Below are 22,668 nucleotides of genomic sequence, written 5' to 3'. Positions count from 1 at the left end.
GCTGACCCGCAAACGCAAATGCAAGGAAACTACACATAGCCTCGACACTAGTGTTTCGCGGGCCTTGCGGGCCGCACGTGCCGCACGCTATTTTATATTTCCGCGGGTGGAGTGCAAACGCCAACGGTGGCTCGCGTTGCGACGCATGCGCTGCGGCAGCGACTGCATGGCAAGGGCTAGCGGTGCGCTATTCTAATCCTTCATTAGTAGCACATTTCGGTGGCGGCGTTGTCGTCCACGAAAAACTCGGCACCAGTCGGGTACAGAAGCGCGGCCCTCAAAGTTGCGACAGTCAAGTGCGTATGTGCACGCGCCATTCTATTGTTTTGCTTAAAATAGTTGAAACTCTATACGTTGTGATAGGTTTGTCTGCTATTAAACGTCTATGATAAGGCAGTCTAATCCCTTATCTAGGTGACTTGACATTTCATTTTCTCACGTTTAATTGTTGCCTCTATATCAACGCATAATTTCAAGTTTACGCGCCGGCGCTGCAACGTGAGTTATTAGGCACGATGTCAACTGCGAAGGAGCTCCCTCACTCTGTGCCCGCAAACATTCAGGGCTGTTTTGCTTCTGCCGGAAATAGAAAGGAAGACAGAAAAATAAATAGAAGGAGCACATGACACGCGCACATGCCAAGCTTTGCCAGTCTCTATTTACTCGGTAAGGTAAGCACTCCTGATTTCAGGAAAAAAAAACGAAAATGGGAAACGTTTAGGTCAGCTCTATAGAGCTTAAAAGCGAAGCTCGATAAGCTAGGACTTCAACGTGGCCTTCTGGGGTAATGCTAGGTCTTTACTTAGCGTAGACGAAGTGTAGTCAAACCACAGCCTGTCACAGACCATGCAAGAATGCCCCAACTCGCACGGCGTGGAAGCTTGTCGCGGTAGCTGCGGGGACTGTCACTGCCGGTGGTCGCGACTGATGGACAAGCAACGGTGCGAGATAAGCCACGGCATGGGGGGTCTTTTGCGCACACATGACGTTTTACCCCGAGCTTTAAGGGCTTTGCTGTTGAAAACATTGCGATCATCAGTCTTCTTGTTGGCCTGTACAGCTTGGGCAACAATTGGCAGATCTCACGCACAGTGGGAATCGATGATATGCGAAGCACGAATGAGAAAGGTTGATATGTCATTTTACAATCAGCACACCATTACGAGGTGGAGGCAAATGATGCTGTACATGACTTCCGTGTCATGATTATCATGTTTGGATGTGTCGTTTACCTTCGTCATCTATTCGCGTCACGTGATACCAAATTTAGTATACGTGCAGACACATACGCAAAGGAAACAAACCTCACACACAAATACTAAAACACATACATGAGCACCCGCGCCTAGAAACCCCCAAAGCACACAAACAGACGAAGAAACGTATGGTCTGGCGTGTGTGCTGCAAGTGCGCTTGTGTAAACAACAGAGCAGACACATGGGACCCTGCGAAAGTGGGTGCACAAAGCACCACTTCAATTGCTCTTGGTGGCGTGTGTTTGTCGACGCGAGGATATCTTTGTGAGGGTTTTTGTTTGAACCTGTTGAGCCAGAAATCAACGTGCGTAAAGAAATAAAATACGTAAGCCGATTCATCATACGAGAAGTGTACTAAGTGTGTGGGAGGCCGATTCAGCAAAGCTACCGCCGTGCCGATTACGTCATGCGGTGGAAGCATCTGCGCCAGCTGTTGCTTCAGTACCCGTCAGCTATCTATAGATAGCTGACATCGCTCTGAAGGTGTCGCATGCACGTCCTAAGCGTGTACTATCAAACGTTTACTGCAATTTTCGCAAAGGCCCAAGTGTGTTTAAAACTTATTTTATACGACCCATTTCGGCTTAAAACTACCGAAAGCACACCATTTCTAACGAAAGAAAAGTAAATAACAAATTGAAATGATCGCGAGCGGCTCGCTACGCGTCGTCACGTAAAATGTTGAAGCAACGTTGTTTTACGAAGTGGGTTGATATGTTTAAGAGGCTGCGTTTGTGTGCAGCTAACAGCGTTGAAAAAAATAAATAGGCGAGAAAAAAGAGGGGTGCTAAAAGCTGTTTCGTGCCTATACCACAGTGACACTTGTTATTGCTTCCAAGCTCTCACACAAGACAATATTGGCGTCGCCATTAAACTGTAAGCCACACCGCAACCTGACTTCAAAATGGTTGCGCCGGGCGCATTATGCCTTCCTGCTATAAAATGCATATCAGAGGTGTAAGCCTAGCTAGCATTCAGCGGAATGGCAAGGTCTTCGCTTCAGGTGGCATCTCCACAGTTCTACAATTTGTTTTGTTTTAATTTTACTTAGCCATGCTCTTACCTACACCCGAACGTGAGAAGATTGCTTCGACAGGAAATATGAATAACACGTTCTGGGCGTTTATCGTAATCCTCAGAAGCTCCGTGCACTCTGCAGAGTTCGCAAGAAAAAAAAAAGGTTTTTTATCGAAGAAAAATCTAATATAAATGCACTATATAGAAAAGTGCTGGTTCAGTATAGGCCCCGATTTGGGCCATAAACTGTCAAACAGGAAAAAAGGCGGAGATCAGGTTTCTCAGTTCAGTGGTCCCGATTTTTAAAACATGTAACACGTGATAAGAGCAAACGAGGAAAATGTGTGCGCCTTATGAAATTACTTGCTGACCGGCGTTCATTATGTCTATGTTTAACAACATGAGAGCCGGAGAACAAGCGTTCATCATTTTTTTCCTGCAGTAGAGGAATTAGCATGCGTACCTAATAGGTCGACCTTTCATACGCGGTACAATAAGGTACGTTTTTTTTTTCAATGATAACCGATGGCGTGACAAGATGACTTCGATTCAGTGGAGAACAAACTTCTAAATTGATGGCATAGACGTACACGTGCTAAATTCTCTTTTATCTGTACAGGTTAATTAGATCATTATTTGCGTATTGTGCCGTTCGCAAGTTATTCTATTGTACTAAGCGGGCCCTTTTGCCCTACTGCAAGTTGGCTTTCCTAAATTTTTCTTCTGAACTATCGTCTTCATTGCTGTAGCTGTCTGGGTTCGCATATCCGGATAATTTTTCGGCCGTACAAGAACGACTGCCCACCGAAATAATCACGCGAGGAGCTGTACAGTGAGCAATTGTTCGGGACAAATAGACAACCACAGAGCGAGGTTACCTAAAGCTCCAGTTGCCTTAGCCTGCCGCTTCTGCCCATGTGTCGACACGCCAACCACACTTCCGCTTAACATTTTTGTCGTTATTTTTGTAAAAAAAAGCGGGCGTACCTATACATCGATTTTAAGCACTAGCATGTCACATATTTTAGGTTATGTTCCAAACAATCATTAAGCCTGTGAACCTTTGCAATGAAGCTTTAATGCGATGTGGCACTTGAGAGGAACTGGTATAACAGTCGTTCGTACGTTCAAACATTGCGATACGAAACTGTTCGTAAAAAGGGCGGAGCGTCTGAAATGAAACAGACAAAAATTGAAGCGTATGCTCAGTAAGCTAGACGTGTAATAGTTAACAGTGATTGATCGTTTCTTACTTACTAAGCATCTCACATTTATGAAGCCGCAGGGAAAAAGTTGGCAGATTTCTAGCATTCTGGGAGTAACTCTTATGCGAAGTGATCGATCGGTAGCTGTCGTAGTTTTTCCCCCTCTCTCTCTTCGAACGAAGCGTTACGAGGTTTATCGACGTACTTGTGTAAATTGAGCAGTGTGGTAGTGGCGTGTTCTTGTTAAGCATGCCAAATATGTCGACGTGTGAAGGTTATCCCACCGTATGACGTAACGTCAGCACTCACGCTGAAACACGGATCTCAATTTCATCACAACCAAGTGTGCACTATACGGTATGATTGTATGCTTACGTAAATGCTCGGTGATATTGTGCATGATATTGTAAATTTTTCGCGCATCACAGGCTTCCTTAGATGTCTCATGCTTACTGAGCGTGACATGCCTCGGTAAGGCAAGCGTGACAAGCCCCGGCAAGATTTAGATGACATCAAAAAAAGTTTGTACAGCTCTACAGGAGCAATTTACAGAGGGTCTCTGACATGACCACTAGAAGCAGCTCCGGCTATCGATTGAAAAGCAATTTTGAGCGGAGAAAAGAAATTGAGCCGAAGGAAATATGGACCGGCTCACCTTCTCGTAGCTGTCCGTGTCTTCAACCTCGTCCCTCTCCGTCCCAGACGTTCGGGCTTCTTCCTATATCAGCCCAATCGACCCACGTGTCTTGAAAGCGTAGAGGAAAATTGTGGTTTCGTCTTTATCCGAGCGTTCATAGAAGTTCTCGCCTCAGTGGGTAGAGAAAGAGGCCAACAATTGTGATTAATATTTTGCTATAAGTAGAACCCAAGACACGCTGGCTAGCTTTGCTCGAGGAAGACGAAACATCAAAGGAATTTTCATTATAAATAAAGACATATTGCCAGAAACTAACGCAATAATTTTTTGCGGAGCTCTCACGAGTTTGTGGACTTTGTTTTTCTTCCTTTTTACTATTACCACGTGCTTATACCCCTTAAACGACGCGAAATCGAAGCCCCGCCGGGGTGGTCTAGTGGCTAAAATACTCGGCTGCTGACCCGCAGGTCGCTGGATCGAATACCGGCTGTGGCGGCTGCATTTCCGATGGTGGCGGAAACGTTGTAGGCCCGTGTGTTCAGATTCGGGTGCATGTTAAAGAACCCCAGGTGGTCGGAATTACCGAATCCCGGTGTCTCTCATAATCACATGGTGGTTTTGGGACGTTAAACCCGACATATCAATCGACGAGAAATTGAAGCTGCTGGACAAACGACAGTCTGAAAACCTAGACAATTACAATCGATTACTTAAGGTTCTATTACACTTCAATAAGGTTTAGATGCAAAAGTTCTATAGTAGTATTTGGAGCAGGCTGTCTCAATCTAACAGAACAGATTGCCTTTTTCTGTGTTTGTCATTTGGCGTCTTATCAGCAAGGCAAGCTTTCATTTTTTTTTACTCCTCCAAAAAAATCCTAGTGTGAAGATGAATCGTCCTTACAGGTTCAGCAGTTGTTGGGAGGGGACTCACTTGGACGGGACTTTTTACAATAAGTTGTTGTTGCAGCACTTGTATCTCGTAAGGTCGTGACTGTAAATGTTAACTGTGAAAGCAACAATAAAAGAAAGCTGGTCGAGTGAAATGAATTTTTTTGAAAAAGAAAAGCGAACAATGAGTGTGAAATGCGGATACTAGAAAACGCTTGACCACTTGTGATGACATCGAGTTTTGCAAAGTGCTGGTTAGGTCAACTTGAAGAATGAATGAATAAACTTTATTTAAAGTTTGGCAGTTTCCTTCAGGCCAGGCAAGGGTGGAAGAGGCAATGAACAAACATTTCTTTTCCGCTTCGGTTGGTATTTTGGGGCATATCCAGAGCTCACGCCGCAGCGCCCTGCAGCTGAGCGAAATAGTGACAGGGCCACCACAGCTTACCGCAAACCCGTTGGATATTTTCGCGCACGCGTGTGAAATTAATAAATGACTGCAGTTGACAACACAAAAAGCTGTTAGTGGTTAAATGGGTAGTGTTGTGGTGGCTGTGGTATCCTCGATTCCAGGTGGCGTTTCCTGTAGTCCACACTAAACCTGTCCCGAACACAGGCCCGCTCGTAAAGGAACGCCATCGTTACGAGCCTTCTCGCGGGGCGCGTCAACAAGCCTCCCGCGCTAAAGCGAGCATGTTTTCGTTGCAGACTGCGGCGTCGCTGCGAGGCCCACGCCAGTGAACGAGAGCCGCATCGTGGGCGGAACACCAACCGACATCGACCAGTGGCCCTGGCAGGTGATACGTTACGCTTCGAACGACCAGTGCTTTACTGAACACTGTGCCTGCGTTCCGTTAGCGCGCAGTTTGCTGTACAAGTACTTCCGATGTTCATGAAATTAGTATACGCTACCTTACCGCACGATGTGAGACCCCGACGCTTGAAATTCCTCTAGGTGCTCTGCACAGACGGCGTACAAAACTTGGAGCTTGAGTAAATTTGTAAGCCATCATGACGTAGTTGCACAGTACCGAAGAATAAGCGCGGAAGACCAGAGAAGACGCCGCTCTTCATTTCTTTTTTTTTATTTTGTCTTCCTTCTTACACGGTGCGCACTTGTTATTCATCAGGCGAAGTAGCTTAGAACGAGCGTAGCGTCACTCTTGCATGAGTTAGAAAGAACGACAGACGTATGCACTGTTGGGGCTGTCTTACTTCATAAATGGCGGGGTACTACGCTGTAAAGCGCGATCTGTGTGTCAGGTAAGCCGTTCTGCCTCGCAATTTTGTCCACCTGCTCATCTTTGACGTCGCCATATGCCAAAATAAACGTTCGTTCTTGCGATTCGCCCGCGTCGATGTGTGGTTGCAGTGGTCGGGAGTCGAACCCGCGTCCTCCTGCCTTGTAGCACAAAGTTACATCCTTTGAATGACCGCGACTGATTGTCTTACTTTTGTGTCCTGCTGAAGAGCATGAGCTGCTTTTTTTACTTTAGGGAATCGCGTACCAACTATTACTTAAACCAAGAAACTATCTAACAAAGGAGAGTACATGCAAAATAAAGTGCGCCATGTAGAAAAAAAAACTTACATTGATCCAATGACTGTGGAGGTATATACATTGATGCGAACTATAATGTAGATATTTTAAGGCGGAAGCCTTTTGATGTCTGACACACGCGGTATTCGTCCATCCGTGCTTGATCATGGTACAGGTTCGCGATGGTGTCGCTGGTTTCATTTTGTCGAAGGGAAATGTTAATTTATTATAAATGAAATGATTAAATACAAGGGTACACAGAATTTTGTTATTTGAGGCTACGATATACACCAAAACACAGCGAGTTCACTGTGAGCTGCCATAACTAGACAGCAAGTCGTGCTACCTGTCGCAAGCACAGCGAAGTCACACCCTCAACTGCCAAACTAGCAGACGCTCTACGAATCAAACGCGAAACTTTCCAACCTGTGTCTGGCTGTAAGCGTGTTTCTGCGCTTTTTATATTGTGGATATTCGTGAAGTTTCTTTGGCAAATGTCGATGAGACCTTCTTCGACTGTCCGGAATGTCTACAGCACAGCATAGCACACTGCGGAAGCAAACTTATCTGGTGCGATCACGATGCAAATAAACGCGAACAGCGGAATGCGTGGCTTTCGACTAAATCGAACTGAGACATGTCTTGACTGTCGCGAGGTAAAACTTGTGCTTTCAGCCGGCGTCCTGGTGGCGCCAGAATCCCGTTACGACTTGGCTCATGCACCATATGTACTGATCATCTGTCAGTAATGCTGGTGCTCGGAACACACACGCGGTTCAAAAGTGATTGATTGATATGCGGGGTTTAACGTCCCAAAACTACCATATGATTATGAGAGACGCCGTAGTGAAGGGCTCCGGAAATTTCGACCACCTGGGGTTCTTTAACGTGCGTGCACCCAAATCTGAGCACACGGGCCTACAACATTTCCGCCTCCATCGGAAATGCAGCCGCCGCAGCCGGGTTTTGATCCCGGGACGTGCGGGTCAGCAGCCGAGTACCTTAGCCACTAGACCACCGCGGCGGGGCGATTCAAAAGTGTCAGCAAGAGCAAGATTCTATGGTGGCATGGTGACGCCAGCTGAAAGCATAGATTCTCCTGCCGACAGTCAAAGCTTGTCTCAGTTGTACTGAGTCGAAGGCCACGCTTTCTGCTGTTCAGACTTCTTTGCATTGCGATAGTACACCGTTACCTTTGTATTTAACGTGTGCAGTGTGTGTATAGACGCGTGACACGTAGTATTTCATACTTCTGGCCTGCGGCGTGCGATCATTTACGGCAATCACTTGGTGCCACTTACGGCATACTGCACGCAAATTGATTACTACTGCGAAGCGAAATAGCTGGCGTAACGTTTCAATACACGCAGTAAGTCTACCTACTCGCATACTTTAATGTTAACGGGTCTTATGGTTTGTCCTGATGATTGCAATCACCCACTGGCGGTGGAGCTCGACGTTGATCATTGTGGATGGAAATCTGTGCAAACTGAAAACATCGTACCGGCAGGTGTCGTGTTGTGATCTTCACAAAGAGTGCCAGTTGAGTAATATCTTCCTGATTGATTGATTGATTGATATGCGGGTTTTGACGTTTTAAAACCACCGTATGGTTACGAGAGACGCCGTAGTGGAGGGCTCCGAAAATTTCGACCCCTGCATGGGGTTTTTTAACGTTCACTCAAATCTGAGCACACGAAGCACACGGGCGTACATCATTCCCGCCTCCATCGGAAATGCAGCCACCGCAGCCGGGATTCGATCCCGCGACCTGCGGGTCAACCGCCGAGTACCTTAGCCATTAGACCACCGTGGGGGGGGCAGTAATATCTTCCTCTTGCGCTTATTATTTTCGCATCCAAATATGGTGCAGTGGTGCCCCAACAACCTCTTGTCAACGGGAGTGGCGTGAAGAGGTGCTTTTTCGTACTTTGAATCCCAAAGATGCCGCTCGCCATGTTAATTAGGCGCAACAGCTGCACACCTTGGCAGTTCAAAACGAATTGGTCGTCTGGATGCGAGAGCCTGTGTCGGGAGACTAGGCGCCTGGATGCCAGATAGGCGTGCTCAAGGTCCATAAGAAAGGAGTTCTTTGATTTTTCTTTAACTTGGACGCCTCACTCTGCACTTAACAAAGTTTTGTGTTTTGAAGTATTCTTGCAACATTTTATTGCTTAGTTTAACAAGTTCATTTGCAGCAGCTCAATGATCAACATTTATTATCCCAATACAGATGCCACTGAATTTTCGGAAACCGTAGGAATGTATTGAACACAACTGCAGAACGGAAATATCTATAAACCACCTATTTCAAGCCATTATGTATACTATTTACTGACATCAGCCCGGTTTATACTGTGACTGCAACCTTTCGACTTTTATCATTTTATCTAACGCCCACACGTCCTCCTGGGCATTTTCTGTCAATTGATGCTCTTCACTGCTAGATGGCCATCGGTTATTTGTAGTGCGTATGGCATGATTCTCCCTCACTAACCTGCTCTTTTCTTTACAACATGATGGGCATCAACAACTGCAAGCGCAACTCTACTGTTCTTTGCTCGGTCTTTGCCTCATTTTTAATGCCCTTTTAATGAATATCAGGGCAAAATGAAGAACAGAAGGAAAACCATTTGGCGATGCCCGTGACGACTAAATATATAATGCCTTGTCATATATTAAATTAGCTCAATACCAGTGGTAACACACTTAGTTGTGATCGCAGTTTAGGCTCATTTCTAGCCGTCTGATGGCTGCAATGGTACAGCTGTGTGCTAATGATTGCAGTTGCCTGAATACGAAACGAAATTTTGTGATTTAACGCTGACCGGGCAATATATGTCATGTTTTCTATACTTATAAGAACCAAACGTGACAGAAAGCTATATCTGAATTGCTGTTGCCATCGCGGACAACATTTACCGTGATTGCAACATACGCGCTTAATGGTACGCGTAACTTTTCTCTAATGGCTGCCCGCTCGTTATGCAATGCGATTAAGAGTCACGTGATGGAAACAAAAAGAAGAAATGCGACCAGGACTACACGGCTACGAACGCATCTATTTCTTTTTTTATTTCACTCAACTTTCTCCGACGTCTTTTTCGTAGCGCCAGACATAGCAGTGCAACACTTGGCGCCAGGCACTCGCTGACTGCTTGGCGCATTGCGGCAGAGCGTATGCTCTCCTTATCACCCACTGGTCCTTTCAGGCTGCCACTACTGTTGTCGCATCGGGGCTAAAGATGTCTGTTCGCTTGCGTGCCTGTCATTCCGCTCTGTCCAAGAGACAACAACATGGCCAGGGGCCAGTCCTCCTAAAGACGTTAACGAGTATTTTTATAATCTTATCATTCGTGCATACTTGCAGAATATTCCCTAAGATCAGCCCAGAAAGCCACACGAGCCCTTATACAATTCTTGAAGGCAACATCGCTGACCGACCGCCTGTGAATCCCTGCACTGTGTGTGTGGCGTGCATCGTGAATCTGTTCCTCTCTCTCTTTTACTGCGTTATTCGCCCCTCCCCACGTGTAGGGTAGCGAACTGGCGTTTCATAACTTGCCCATCCAAAGCAGTTGTTACACCTTCAATGGTGATGCAACCATGAAAACGAAAAGCTGTGGTTGCTGTAATTCAATCAATCAATCAATCAATCAATCAATCAATCAATCAATCAATCAATCAATCAATCAATCAATCAATCAGTTTATATTCGTGACAGTAGGAAAATAAATTATTGGCAAACATGCAGTTTTCGCTGTTATAGTATTTTTTCTTTGTCTTATTTTTCTTCTTCTTCACACGGACATAAACTGCGCAAGAATGGGCCGTCTTGAAGAGCGTGCTGCGAGCGTTTGTGTCGAAGGAACTCGCTGAGGAAAGAAAAAAAAACACATTAAACACACAGCTGTCCGTCCAAGGTGACGGCGAGAGGCGTTTCTGCGGACAAAGATTTCTCTGCTGCTGTTAACACTGAACGGAAAACCACGGGTTCAATCCCGGACGTGGCGGTCGCATTTAAATGGAGGCGAACTAGTATAGGCTCATGTAACTGTGTGATGTCCGTAGCCGTCAGACAACAACAGATGGTCAGCGTTTCCGGATGCCTTCACGCATATGGCGTACCCAGATAATGCCATATTATTATTATTATTATTATTATTATTATTATTATTATTATTATTATTATTATTATTATTATTATTATTATTATTATTATTATTATTATTATTATTATTATACACCACAAAGCTATTAGCATACCAAACCTTTGTCAGATCAACTTTGGAGTACGCTAACGTTGTTTGGTTTCCTTCCACTAAAGAACTCATTTACAAACTCGAGGCAGTCCAAAGGAAGGCACTAAGATGCATTTATAATAAATATAAGCTAAAAGATTCTCCCACAGAATTACTAAAACAGGCCGGTATCCTCACCTTACAAAACCGAGCCAAGCTTGCGCGATTAAAAATGATGTACCAGCTAATTCACAAAGACATAAAGATTGACAGTTCCAAATACTTATCTTTAACCCAAACACGACAAACGCGGCACAAACACGCATTATCATTACATGAGCATGTCATCTATACGGAAAGTCATAAATATTCATTTTTTCCTTTAATGACACGTGAATGGAACAGGCTGGATCCTAGCGTAACAACAAGCGCGGCGTTATCTTCCTTTTTAACATTGCTTGAAGATCAGCTACATGCTGCCCAGTTATGAGCCTCCTGTATCATCCTTACTTCTGTATAACTTTTTTTTACATCAGTGCGTTTTTTGCTCCTGTTTTCCTTTTGTATGCCTCTTTGTTCACTTTTTTTTTTGCTGTTACACTGTACGCATCATTTCGTTTATCCTACATTCTGTTACTTCGTCTATTTTCACCATTTTTACATAAACGTATTTTTTACTTCAGTTTTGCCATTATACACCTCTTTGATCACCCCTTTTTTACGAATTAGGATGTACTATTATTATGATGTACTATTACGTACTCTCGTCTGCCTTTGTTAACCGCCAATATTTTATTTTTTATGCATAATAGAATATTTGATATTTGTATTGTCATATTGTAACAATTCAATATGCCCTTCCTGTAAAGATCCCTGATGGGATCGACAGTATGAATAAATAATAATAATAATAATAATAATAATAATAATAATAATAATAATAATAATAATAATAATAATAATAATAATAATAATAATAATAATAATAATAATAATAATAATAATAATAATAATAATAATAATAATAATTATTATTATTATTATTATTATTATTATTATTATTATTATTATTAGATCAGACATTAGTGGGTGAGCAATGATATTAGTGGAGCAGTGTGCAAAATACACAATCACGTCCACATATGCCCCGCCGCGGTGGCCTAGTGGCTAAGGCACTCGGCTGCTGACCCGAAGGTCGCGGGTTTGAATCCCGGCTGCGGCGGCTGCATTTCTAATAGAGGCGTAAAGGCTGTAGGCCCGTGTCTTCAGATTTGGGTGTTCATTAAAGAACCCCAGGTGGTCGAAATTTTCGGAGCCCTCCACTATGGCATCTCTCATAATCATATGGTGCTTTTGGGACGTTAAACCCCACATATCGATCACGTTCACATATACACTCGCGTCTGTGTCGTTTTTATATGTGCTCGATTTTACCTGTCGTGCGCTTTGATATGATTTATATGTAGGGCTTAACGTCCCACAACCACCATATGATTACGAGAGACGCCGTAGTGGAGGGCTCCGGAAGTTCCGACCACCTGGGGTTCTTTAACGAGCACCTAAATCTGAGCACACGGGTCTACAACAGCCGGGGACAGTGGACGCCGTGAGAGCAGTTCGCAGCATGTGCTGCGCAAAGTTGTCCCAGTTATGCAGCGTGCAAGTGTGTACAAGGTCATCCAGAAGTGTTTTAGCCAAATAAATCAGTTGAAGAGAAAGTCTATGGATCTGTTAGTGTGTATGTGTTGATACTCTCTGCGGCGGCGACCAAGTAGCGACCACAGCACAACGCTACAATATAATTATGAGAGATGCCGTAGTGAAGGGCTTCAGAATTTGAACCAGCTAGGGTTCTTTAACGTGCACCCAAATCTGAGCACACGGGCCTACAACATTTCCGCCTCCATCGGAAATGCAGCTGCTGCAGCCGGGATTCGATCCAGCGGCCTGCGGGTCAGCAGCAGTCTACCTTAGCCACTAGACCACCGCGGCGGGACACCTGTCGTGCGCTGCTTTATCAATTATTTCTATTATTATTCCGCAGTTAGCTTTTCAATGGACATGCATTTCTCTACAGACTTTGCCGATTGTTTAGTGGTCCTGTCAGTTTTTAGGCTGTTCTTGCTTAGAAAAAGTTGGGAACAGGTGTTAGTTTCAGGAGGAGTGTCCATCAGACGTTTGGTAAAGACGCGATCCGTTCACTGCTCCCGCAGGTGTCGCTGCACCATCGCCGTCCTTCGTCGGGAGCCCCCGGGCGTCGGCTGTGCGCTGCGAGCCTCGTGTCTGCGTCGTGGCTTCTGACCGCCGCGCACTGCCTGCTAGAGTGAGTGAGTGCGCGTGCTTTGCTGACCATTGCGGGCCAGAGACACGCAGAACGACTTGGTTTTTATGTTTTACCCAGCGATTATCATATGTCGAAAAAAGAATGCGCAGTGGCTTAGCTCGGCTATGCCAATACATACGTAAGGTGAACTAAGGTGCGGTGTCCCTTACCTCAACATTTCATGCATGGCATTATTCTTACCAGCTTCTAGTCTTTCATGTGCCGCAGTCTTTTTGTCTTCACCCCTGAAAACCATCTGTTCGCGCTGCACAACCGTTTACTGGCCACTCCGTATAGGCACTGGATCTCGCGCTCCTAGGTTGTGCCGGTGGAAGATTTCTCCTGCGCGTTATTGAACAATATTAAGTCACAGCGTGCACGTTATCTAAAAGTGGACTGCGGGACTATGTGTTCAATCGGAATATTGTGCCTGTCATTGCCCTTTAGCAGTGGGATAACGAAGGGGAACAGTGGCAGTGGCATGATTGGCATGTTCCAGTATAAAGCGTGCCGGTTTATCACTGAGTGCTTTGCGCTTACTCAGGTTTCTTTCCTACGCAACGCCGGGATCAGATCCAGCGTCAACGCCACCGTCACTGTGAGCGTTAGCACCATCAGCTTTGCATCTACACATGTTTCCCTTTAGGGGACACGGTGTTACATTTTTTCCTTTTTTCTTTATTATTTCATGTACCCCAATCCTCCCTGTAAATATTTGTATGATGAAGAGTGGAATGAGTGAGATGAAATAGAAATGACAGTGTTGCCGCCATCCGCAGTCCCGCAGCGGCCGAAGGAACAGGACGCTTGTTACCGTCAGGCCTGTGGCTCGCCTGCCGAGCGGGCCAGTGCGTGCGGCTGCGCAAGCTAGCAGTGCACGCGGGCTTTCGTCGCCACAACTACACGCACGACGTGGCACTGGCCGAGTTGGTGCAGCCACTGCCCCTTCCCGCTCGGCCCATCTGCCTGCCCATGTCGCCGTCCTCCGGAGGGTCCGCGACCGTCGGAAGGCACTGCGTCATCACCGGCTGGGGAGCTCGACGACCGCTGGTCAGCCGAGCCACGAAGCTGCAGCAGGCGTCGCTGCCGGTGCTGCCGTGGGACCTGTGCCGGCGAGCGTATCCGTGGGCTGCAGCTCTGCGTCGCTGGCTGCTATGCGCGGGACTCTGGAAGGGTGGCCGAGGGCCCTGTCACGTGAGGAAAACACTATACTATTATTCTCTGCAATTCGCTTTTTTTTGTCTTTTCGTCATCCCACGACGCATGCGCCATTTCGCTAGCGGAAAGGTCGCGGAATGTGTCATCATCTCGGAGGCTTTCGTTCCGGCGATACCATTTGTACCGGTTCCAACTAAGACCCTACCGAAACGGCAGAGGGCAGCACAGGAAACTGTAAAAAAGTTGTTATACACACACAAACGCGCACACACGCACGCGCGCATGCGCATGAAAGTTCATTGATTTATATCAAGGTGTGATACGTAAAGAGATGAGATAGCGCCCCACTGATTTGCAAAAGGGTTATGTAGAGTGACTCAATTACGAAATATAAGGACATGAAACGGAATGAACTCTACCAGGATATGGTTGGTGCGGGATCGTTTTTTTTTTTTTTGGCTTCTGCGCATGAACATGAAGAAACCCGCATGTGGTTTACTAATCCCACTGACGAGACGTCACAAACATTGTGCCCAACTATGCTGACACACGAACATGGGGATTTCAGGGACGCCAAGGCAAGTCGTCAACGTCAAAGGCAACCCAATATGGCGTTGGTATAGTGGTTATGGGGCTCGAATGCTGGCCCGAAGGTCGCGGGATGGAATTCCGGCCCCTGCGGCCACATTTCGATGGAGCCGAAATTCGAGAGGCCCGTGAGCTTAAATCTAGGCGCACATTAAAGAACATCGGGTGGTCGAAATTTTCGGAGTCCTCCACTACGGTGTCTTTATCAGAGTTATTCAATTATACGAGTTGCGAAACTGTGTTCCAAAATCATGACAAGCAGGTGGTTCAATTTTTGGCAAGTTCGCTAACGTTTGCGCTATCTGGAAACGGCAACACAAAACAAAAATAATGCACTTAATACTGTGTGGGCCGATCAACAGGTGGCGCGACAATCTGCTCACTCCCAACAGGGGTGCCAATGACGTGTCTTGATATTGACACATGGAGCCTATGGGATGGGGAGTTGCACAACTCATATATGACTGCATAACTGTGGTCTCTAGTAATCATAGCCATGGCCGCACTAGCGTGTCCTAGACTGACGAGGCACGTGGTGTCGCAGCGCGCGTGTCTCTTATGCCCGGCTCTGCCGTAGCAAGGTTTTGGGACGTTAAACTCCAACAATCATTGTGGTTTCCAGGGTGACTCGGGAGGGCCACTTCAGTGCCAACGCAGCGATGGCCGCTGGCAGCTGTCCGGCCTCGTGTCCTGGGGCGCTGGCTGTGGCCGTCCCGGCCGGCCGGCCGTGTTCGTGCGCGTTGCTGCGTACCGCCGTTGGATTCGAGATGCGACCAAGCGCCTGCAGCACCAGAACCAGACTACGCCTCGCGACAAGGACAGTCGGCAGCAAGTTTCACCACGAAATGACACGGCCGCGAGGAACTTTTATTTTCCGGCGTTATCGCTGCACGCTTTTGTGCTCTAACGACTAACACGTGCTGGTGACTTTCTGCGTGTTTAACCTCCGAGAAAAAAAAAACGAGAGATCGCTAATTAAGCACGATTTGCACCCCAGGAAAGAAGCAAGCGCTTTCAATTTCTCCAATCTTTTTTTTTTTACTTCAGTGGTTCAATAAAGCTTGCGTTGAACAGAACTGGTCGAGATTGGCAAGAAGCAGAATGGGTTTGGATTGGCAAGTAATTTCAATCATTTAAGGCTTGACTAAGGCTGCTACTGGGGCTTGTTGGTATTTGATTAGCATGTAATCGATATTACATTATTGTTTGTTCTTGTTTTTTTTAGATATAATGACACACAAGTAGTTAGCAACCAAATAGATGTTCAATTAGTATGTGTAACACTGAGCCTGTGGGACATGGCCAAAATTAAGAAAGAACGATGAAACAGAACCTTTCAGCATTACGTGCTTCATTGCGCCTTCTCTCCGTAACCCTTTCTCTCAGAGTTGTGCACGCTAAAAGCGTAACTTTGATTTTCATTCAGTTATATCACTATAGACCTATTTTATCCTTGTCAATAGCGGTAGGTGTCGTCGACACACTGAGGTGCCTGTAGAGACCTCGTCGTGTGTAAGCTTCGGCTAGCCCAAATCTCGCCACTGCCTTCAACCATCACGTGAGAATTGACACGTCAGCTGCGATACTTCGCACGTGCTTGTGTCCCCTCTCCTGCTGGGTATGCCGAAAACACGAAAAATATCTTTTTATTTACCAAGCTCATTTTGTTTAATTTTTGAAGTTCATGCTCAATGAAACAATAGTGTTAGTACATCACAGGTATTTTAGCATGTGAACAGTATTCAATATTATGAGTATTTTTAAGGACAAGTAGGTGTACACAAGCACAGAAAACTTAAATTGAGAAGTCTCGTATACAACAACGCCGTTGCTTTTGTTTTATCTCTCCTCGTGAAACCGTTTCTTTCCTGCCACAGATCCGTTACTCATTGCTGCTTCCGCTTTAGTGTAACACATTACAGAATGAAATCTGGCACTTCTCTGTCGTTTAACAAAGAGTGACCTCGTTTAGCGCTCTGACGCTCCCCGCAGGCGCGCGTCCGTGGAAGCAGGCAGGCAAAGAACTTTATTAATATCCGGAAGCGGCGCTCAATACCCCTTAGGGGGCGACACCAGTGGGCCACTCCCACGACGGGACGGGGAGGTTAAACTCCACGGCCATCGGCCATACCATGCTGAATGCGCCGGTTCTCGTCCGTGGAAGTGCTGCCGAATCACACGGTGAACGCTATACGCGCGGGGGAAGAAAACGAATTCCGCGGCCGCCTAGCTTGAATTATTCGTACGCACATTTATGCCAGTGCTCGGCTGGATGCCACCTGAAAACATTCTGGGCACATTCGTTATACATTTATTGTGTTTAGTGGAGGAAAACAACCCACACCTTAGGTGAATAAATCCCAACGCCAGTTCTGAACCACCATTACGCCTTCAGATACATCAGAGTTATCTGCTCAGAAGCCGAGATACCCTTCCGTATGGTCTTGGGCCTGCGATAGCGACTGCGAAGCTTGCATTTTTTATTTCTTTGTAGTTATCGTAAAGTCTTGTGCTTAGTTTCAGTGTGGTGGAGTGTTCTAACTGAGGGGTCTGGGGGAACGGCGAATTCGATCACGCCGCATGAATTTGTGCACTGTAGTTATGTAAATGTTTATAGCAGTTTATTGCAGCTGACCGGATGTTGCTAAGTGCAGTGTAAATAACTTACATATAGGGACATACAGTCACGTGAGAGCTGTTTAAACTTACATAGCAGAATTTATCCCATGGCAAAAAGAAAAGGATAAAAGATTGCGGGGATGAAATATAAATACGCGAAAAGAAAAGTATAAGAACGTGCAGCTTTGGATCAAGGAGAAAACATCTACAAGCAGTTAATATAGCATGTTTCTTCGGTTCGATTGCACGATATTTGCACATCTCAGTAGTACTTCTTTAGGCTTATCGATAATCGAATATATGTGGCTAAAGAGTTCATAAGCACTCACCAGATGACCAATAGTGTAACCAAAAAGATAGGATGTGTTGCATGCAGAAAGCACCACAGTCTATTTTCAGGAGCATGCCACCCATGACTAAGCCAAATCCTTTTTTCAGATTCAGTGCCTCATAAATCTGCCTGGACTCCACCCACTTTTACTATTTCTGCGAGCTTACTTCATTGAAGCGAGAGCCTTAGACGCCCCATAAAACTCGAAAATTGACCACCGGCTTCAATACAAGGGACGAAAAAAAAAGTCACTTGATGACATCACCATATGACGTCATGCAGCCATCATGGCTGCCGAAATTTGTGATGTCATCGCGTGACATCGTCGCTTGGTCAAACGTGGTCACATCACGGAGGCAGTACTAAACCAGTCAAGGCGCAGAATGCTTGCGATGCCTCCGATCCCGGTGGCAATGAAATAAACCCGATATGTATGGGAAACTTTCTGTGGGCAAGGACAGAGGATGAAATAAAGTTTATTTGGTCCTATAGAACCTGATAAGACGCGCACCGAAGGGGTATCCACCGCAGTTACTGGATGCGCCCATGTCGGTACCGGAAGACCAAAGCCTTCCGCCTGTTCACAGGCCTCCTGGACTGCCAAGTGGTGAACCATGCACCTCCTCGATTTCATCAATGCCAGCTAGGTGCGCCTGACCCACCCGCTCACCACCCTCTTCTGTAGCCTTTTTCTGCTCTCGCTCATCACCTAGCTTTCGCGCGTGTTTTGCAGTCATGAAGGAAAAAGCCCTTCATGCAGTGCCTCACGACGGAAATTATGTAAAATAACTTTTTGTTCAGTTTTGTATAGATCCGTGGGGCGGCGTCTTGAATTCCTCGTGTTCACAATAATGGTGGTCACGCTGGCTCTGTAAAAGATACGGTGTTTCAAGATAGTGTGTCGCCGTTCGTGGCACTATGCGGGCAACCAATCGGGAAGCGTCACGGCAACGCTACTGCATGCGCTGCGCTTTGATGCGGCGGCGTGCATTGCTTCGAACCACGAGGAAGGAGCATGAAGGAACAAATCTGACGGACGTATGATATTGGAGAGGGACACACGTCTATCGCATCTCTGGGTGAAAGTTCTCGGAAGCACGTGTGACGCAAGCAACCCTGCCCCTCATGTGGCGTCGCATCACAACCACTCCCTGACCTGAGGCGGACTGCGGCCTCCCGTTGGAGAGAGCGCATTTGCACTGGCCCTGAATGAAATAAGGGAGGCGTTGGCTGGACTGAAAGCTGTGAGCTTTTAAGGGCCCTCTCCCAGCCCTGCTCTGTGCCGAAATTTGCGCTACGTAACGCCTGGCACTCCCAGAGCATGTGAGCGAGTGTGCAACAATCTGCCCCACGGTGAGAGCATCTTCCGTTCATGCAATCAGCAAAGTAACCGCATGTGCTACGAGACGGGAACGAACCTGCCTGCAGCATACGAAGAGACAACTACTGTGGTCTGCTGAGCTTGAAATGCGGCAGGAGGCACCTCCGCCTTGGTGGTTGGGAGGGGGGATCAATACACCGAGTGAGAAGAAAAAGAGGGTGGTTTTCGCCTTGGAGTCGTCTTAGGCACGTATGCACAAACCAGTTTCATTCTTTCCTCGAGTCTTCCTTAGCAGTTTTAAACCTTCACTGCGCTCGAGAAACAGAGTAGGCCACTATTCATGAACCACTGTTTTCATTATCTTTCACCCTGTTACCCCTCTTGTCCCTTTATAACGCATCTACAGAGAGTACAGGAAGCCAAGAAAAATGTGAGGTAAAGCCAAGGTTAGTTTGCGAATGCGGCCTTAAGTGATTGCATAAGGAATACCGTGAGTATTCTGTGTATACTTCTCCGTGATCTGTACGTTTGCTATTCGTTTCCTACCGATTTCTTCCTCCCGAAAGAGTAGGATGGCGTTCTGCCCCTCTCGCTCAGCGTTCGGCCTCCGCCCTACATCTTTCGGTTTGTTATTGGTGTTTGACGTCCCAAAGTGGCTCCGGCTAATCAAGGTGTCGTAGTTGTTCACCTGTTTTCTTTGTGTCCTTGTGTATATTTATATATCTTTATATCAAATGATAATGATCGTTCCTTTTTGAACGAAGGAAACTACGATAGTAGTATCTCCTTCACTGCTGTTACGCCGATGCGTGCAGTGCGAACTAAAAAAGTTTGAAGCTAATTCCAAGCACTGGCTCTCTCTTACGAGTTATCCCTAGATCAGTGACAAAGGCAGATACCTGCCCCGCCGCGGTGGTCTAGTGGCCAAGGTACTCGGCTGCTGACCCGCAGGTCGCGGGTTTGAATCTCGGCTGCGGCGGCTGCATTTCCGATGGAGGCGGAAATGTTGTAGGCTCGTGTGCTCAGATTTAGGTGCACGTTAAAGAACCACAGGTGCTCGGTATTTCCGGAGCCCTCCACTACGGCGTGTCTCATAATCATATGGTGGTTTTTGGACGTTAAAACCCACATATCAATCAAATCAATCAAAGCCAGCCGCCATAAATCTTTTGGCGCACATAGTGAAGCGGAATAATCAGTAAGGGTATCTCAAATTTTTTGCTTCCTTTTTTTATTTGGGCAAAAATTTGGCACTTTGTGATAGCTGTTTCGATTTAGCCCGCATTTCTTAACTTTTACATCTAAGGCGCGAATTTCACAATGTCACGAGCCCGGGAACATTTCCCGTGATGAGACATGTCAGTTTGTGTTATCGTTGCTATTTCAAAGTTTCAAAGTTTCAAAGTTTATTTGCAGGAAAGAAAAAAAAAATACAAAAACTTGCCTGCGGGAGGCAAAGACTAAAGGCTAAATAGCCTGACGAGGTCTTGACCTCCTGATACAGTCTGCATCAGTGCCATATTACACATATTCACACATCAGTAACATACATATACAAATAAGTGACATTATACATATCTTATTTAGTTACATAGCTTATTTCTACATTATATAGATTCAGAATATGTTTTACATAAACAGGAAACAATTTTGGTATCAAACGATTCTGTTTAAGTATCATTGTTCACAGTAAGAAAAAAATCAACTCAGTATACAAGTATTCCTAAATATAAAAGCCTATGGATCTACTATGTCTTTAGTCAAAAGAAGAAAGGATTTATGATGACATTTAAATTGTTTAGTTTTTAGAGTAAAGTCTATATTCGATTCGTGAAGGTTTAGCAATTGTATGATCTTATAATCAATAGCCTGCTTGCCATAGTTCGTGCTTGTTTTCTTAGTTTTGCGGGTAGAATTTCTGAAGCCATATGTTGTTGATACAGTGCGTGGAAAGGAATCCTGTAGTTTATGTTTGTGGATGTGTTGCATCAGTTTAAGATTATATACTTTCCTAGCAGATAGAATTCCATGTTTAAGAAAAAGCGGCTGAGTGTCTAAGTCCTTGGGGTGACCTTTATATTTTTCTATTACACGGAGCGCGCGCTTTTGCAAGATTAATATTCGATCGTAATTGGTCTTAGTTGTTGTTCCCCATACAAGCATTCCGTATAGAAGCTTGGAGTAAAACATGCTATAATATAATGATTTACATAACCATGAAGGGAGGAGGAAAGCAATTTTACTCAAGCACCCTACAGAACGAGCTAGATCTACCAAGAGACTATTTACGTGCGGTGTCCATGTTAAGTGCTCATGAAACCAGACTCCAAGGAATTTTTGTGTGCTGACTTGTTCGAGTCGCTGATTGTCAAACAAGATTACTATATTATCACTGATGTGCTTGTTAATGGGCCTGAACATAATAAATTTTGTTTTTTGTGTGTTTAATTTTAGTTTGTTTTTTGTTAGCCAGCCTGAAAGTTTCGAGAGATATACATTTGTCGAAGCTTCTACTTCCTGAATGGTGGAGCCTGTGAAGAATATACTTGTGTCGTCAGCGAACATTTTAATTTCGGGTGTATACTGAACCTCTGTAATATCATTTATATATAAAAAAAAAAGCACGGAGCCTAAAATGGACCCCTGCGGAACTCCTTTCTTTACGCTTAAATAGTCTGACTTTTTACTGTCTATGCTAACAAATTGTTGTCTGGATGATAAATAGCTTTTAAATAAATCAGAGACTATTCCACGAATTCCATAGCGGCTTAATTTCAACAGTAAGATATTATGGTCAACAGAATCGAACGCTTTACGCAAGTCAAGGAAGACACCTAACGTGAACATTTTATTTTCAATATTTTCTATTATGCGGCTTTTTACATCAATTAGTGCCTCTTCCGTGGTTTTATTTTTGCGAAAACCATATTGATGCGGTGATAAGATATTGTACTTCTCAAGATATTTCATAAGGCGCGTATTTATACATTTTTCATAAATTTTTGAGAATACAGGTAATACGGATATCGGACGATAGTTACACGCTCCTTTCTCAAGTTTCCTTATCGTCCCATTATACGTGTAAGTGCTGCCTTGCGCAAGCACGCCCATTGACTATAAAGAACCGTCGAGATAATATTAGCACCTTTCGATGTGATTACGCGCACCATGGGAACATTACAGACTCTTCTGGAACTTACTGGGCCGCTAGCGATAACGCTGGAAGATTCGATGGCACATGTATAAACGCCGACGCACGTAATTCCTTGTCAGTTGATCGATGGCCAACGCTCAGTTTACCGCTGTCTGTACCAGTGTACATTGCTGTAATCTGGGTTTATATTTACCGGCCTCAAGTTCGGCCAAATAAACAGTTTCATCTTGGACGTACTGACCACTGTCTTCGTTAGCGTCACGACTACGTGACAATATTATATGCACATTTCAGTTCTTGGTGCGTTAATTATAATCTTTCCCCCGCAATACTAACTTATGGGTTATTACAAATGTGCTTGTAAAGCTTCAATTCTGTAATATTCAGG

The 22,668-nt window shown here is 45.3% G+C and overlaps 1 protein-coding gene across 1 annotated transcript in view; it reads left to right on the top strand.

The window, feature by feature from the left end:
- Nucleotides 1-22,512, top strand: part of LOC119171410 (chymotrypsin-like elastase family member 2A) — a 25,525-nt gene extending 3,013 nt beyond the window's left edge. Inside the window, exons 2-5 of the mRNA XM_037422239.2 lie at nucleotides 5,714-5,802; nucleotides 13,000-13,109; nucleotides 13,889-14,303; nucleotides 15,478-22,512. Coding sequence (XP_037278136.2) covers nucleotides 5,714-5,802; nucleotides 13,000-13,109; nucleotides 13,889-14,303; nucleotides 15,478-15,762 — 899 coding nt within the window. The 3' untranslated portion in view covers nucleotides 15,763-22,512. The remainder of the gene's footprint in view (nucleotides 1-5,713; nucleotides 5,803-12,999; nucleotides 13,110-13,888; nucleotides 14,304-15,477) is intronic.
- The last annotated feature ends 156 nt before the right edge of the window (nucleotides 22,513-22,668 follow it).

Source organism: Rhipicephalus microplus, chromosome 4, assembly GCF_043290135.1.
Source record: "Rhipicephalus microplus isolate Deutch F79 chromosome 4, USDA_Rmic, whole genome shotgun sequence".
Classification (NCBI taxonomy): domain Eukaryota; kingdom Metazoa; phylum Arthropoda; class Arachnida; order Ixodida; family Ixodidae; genus Rhipicephalus; species Rhipicephalus microplus.
Note: the sequence above shows the minus strand (reverse complement) of the source record. Positions and strands in the feature narration are given on the sequence as shown.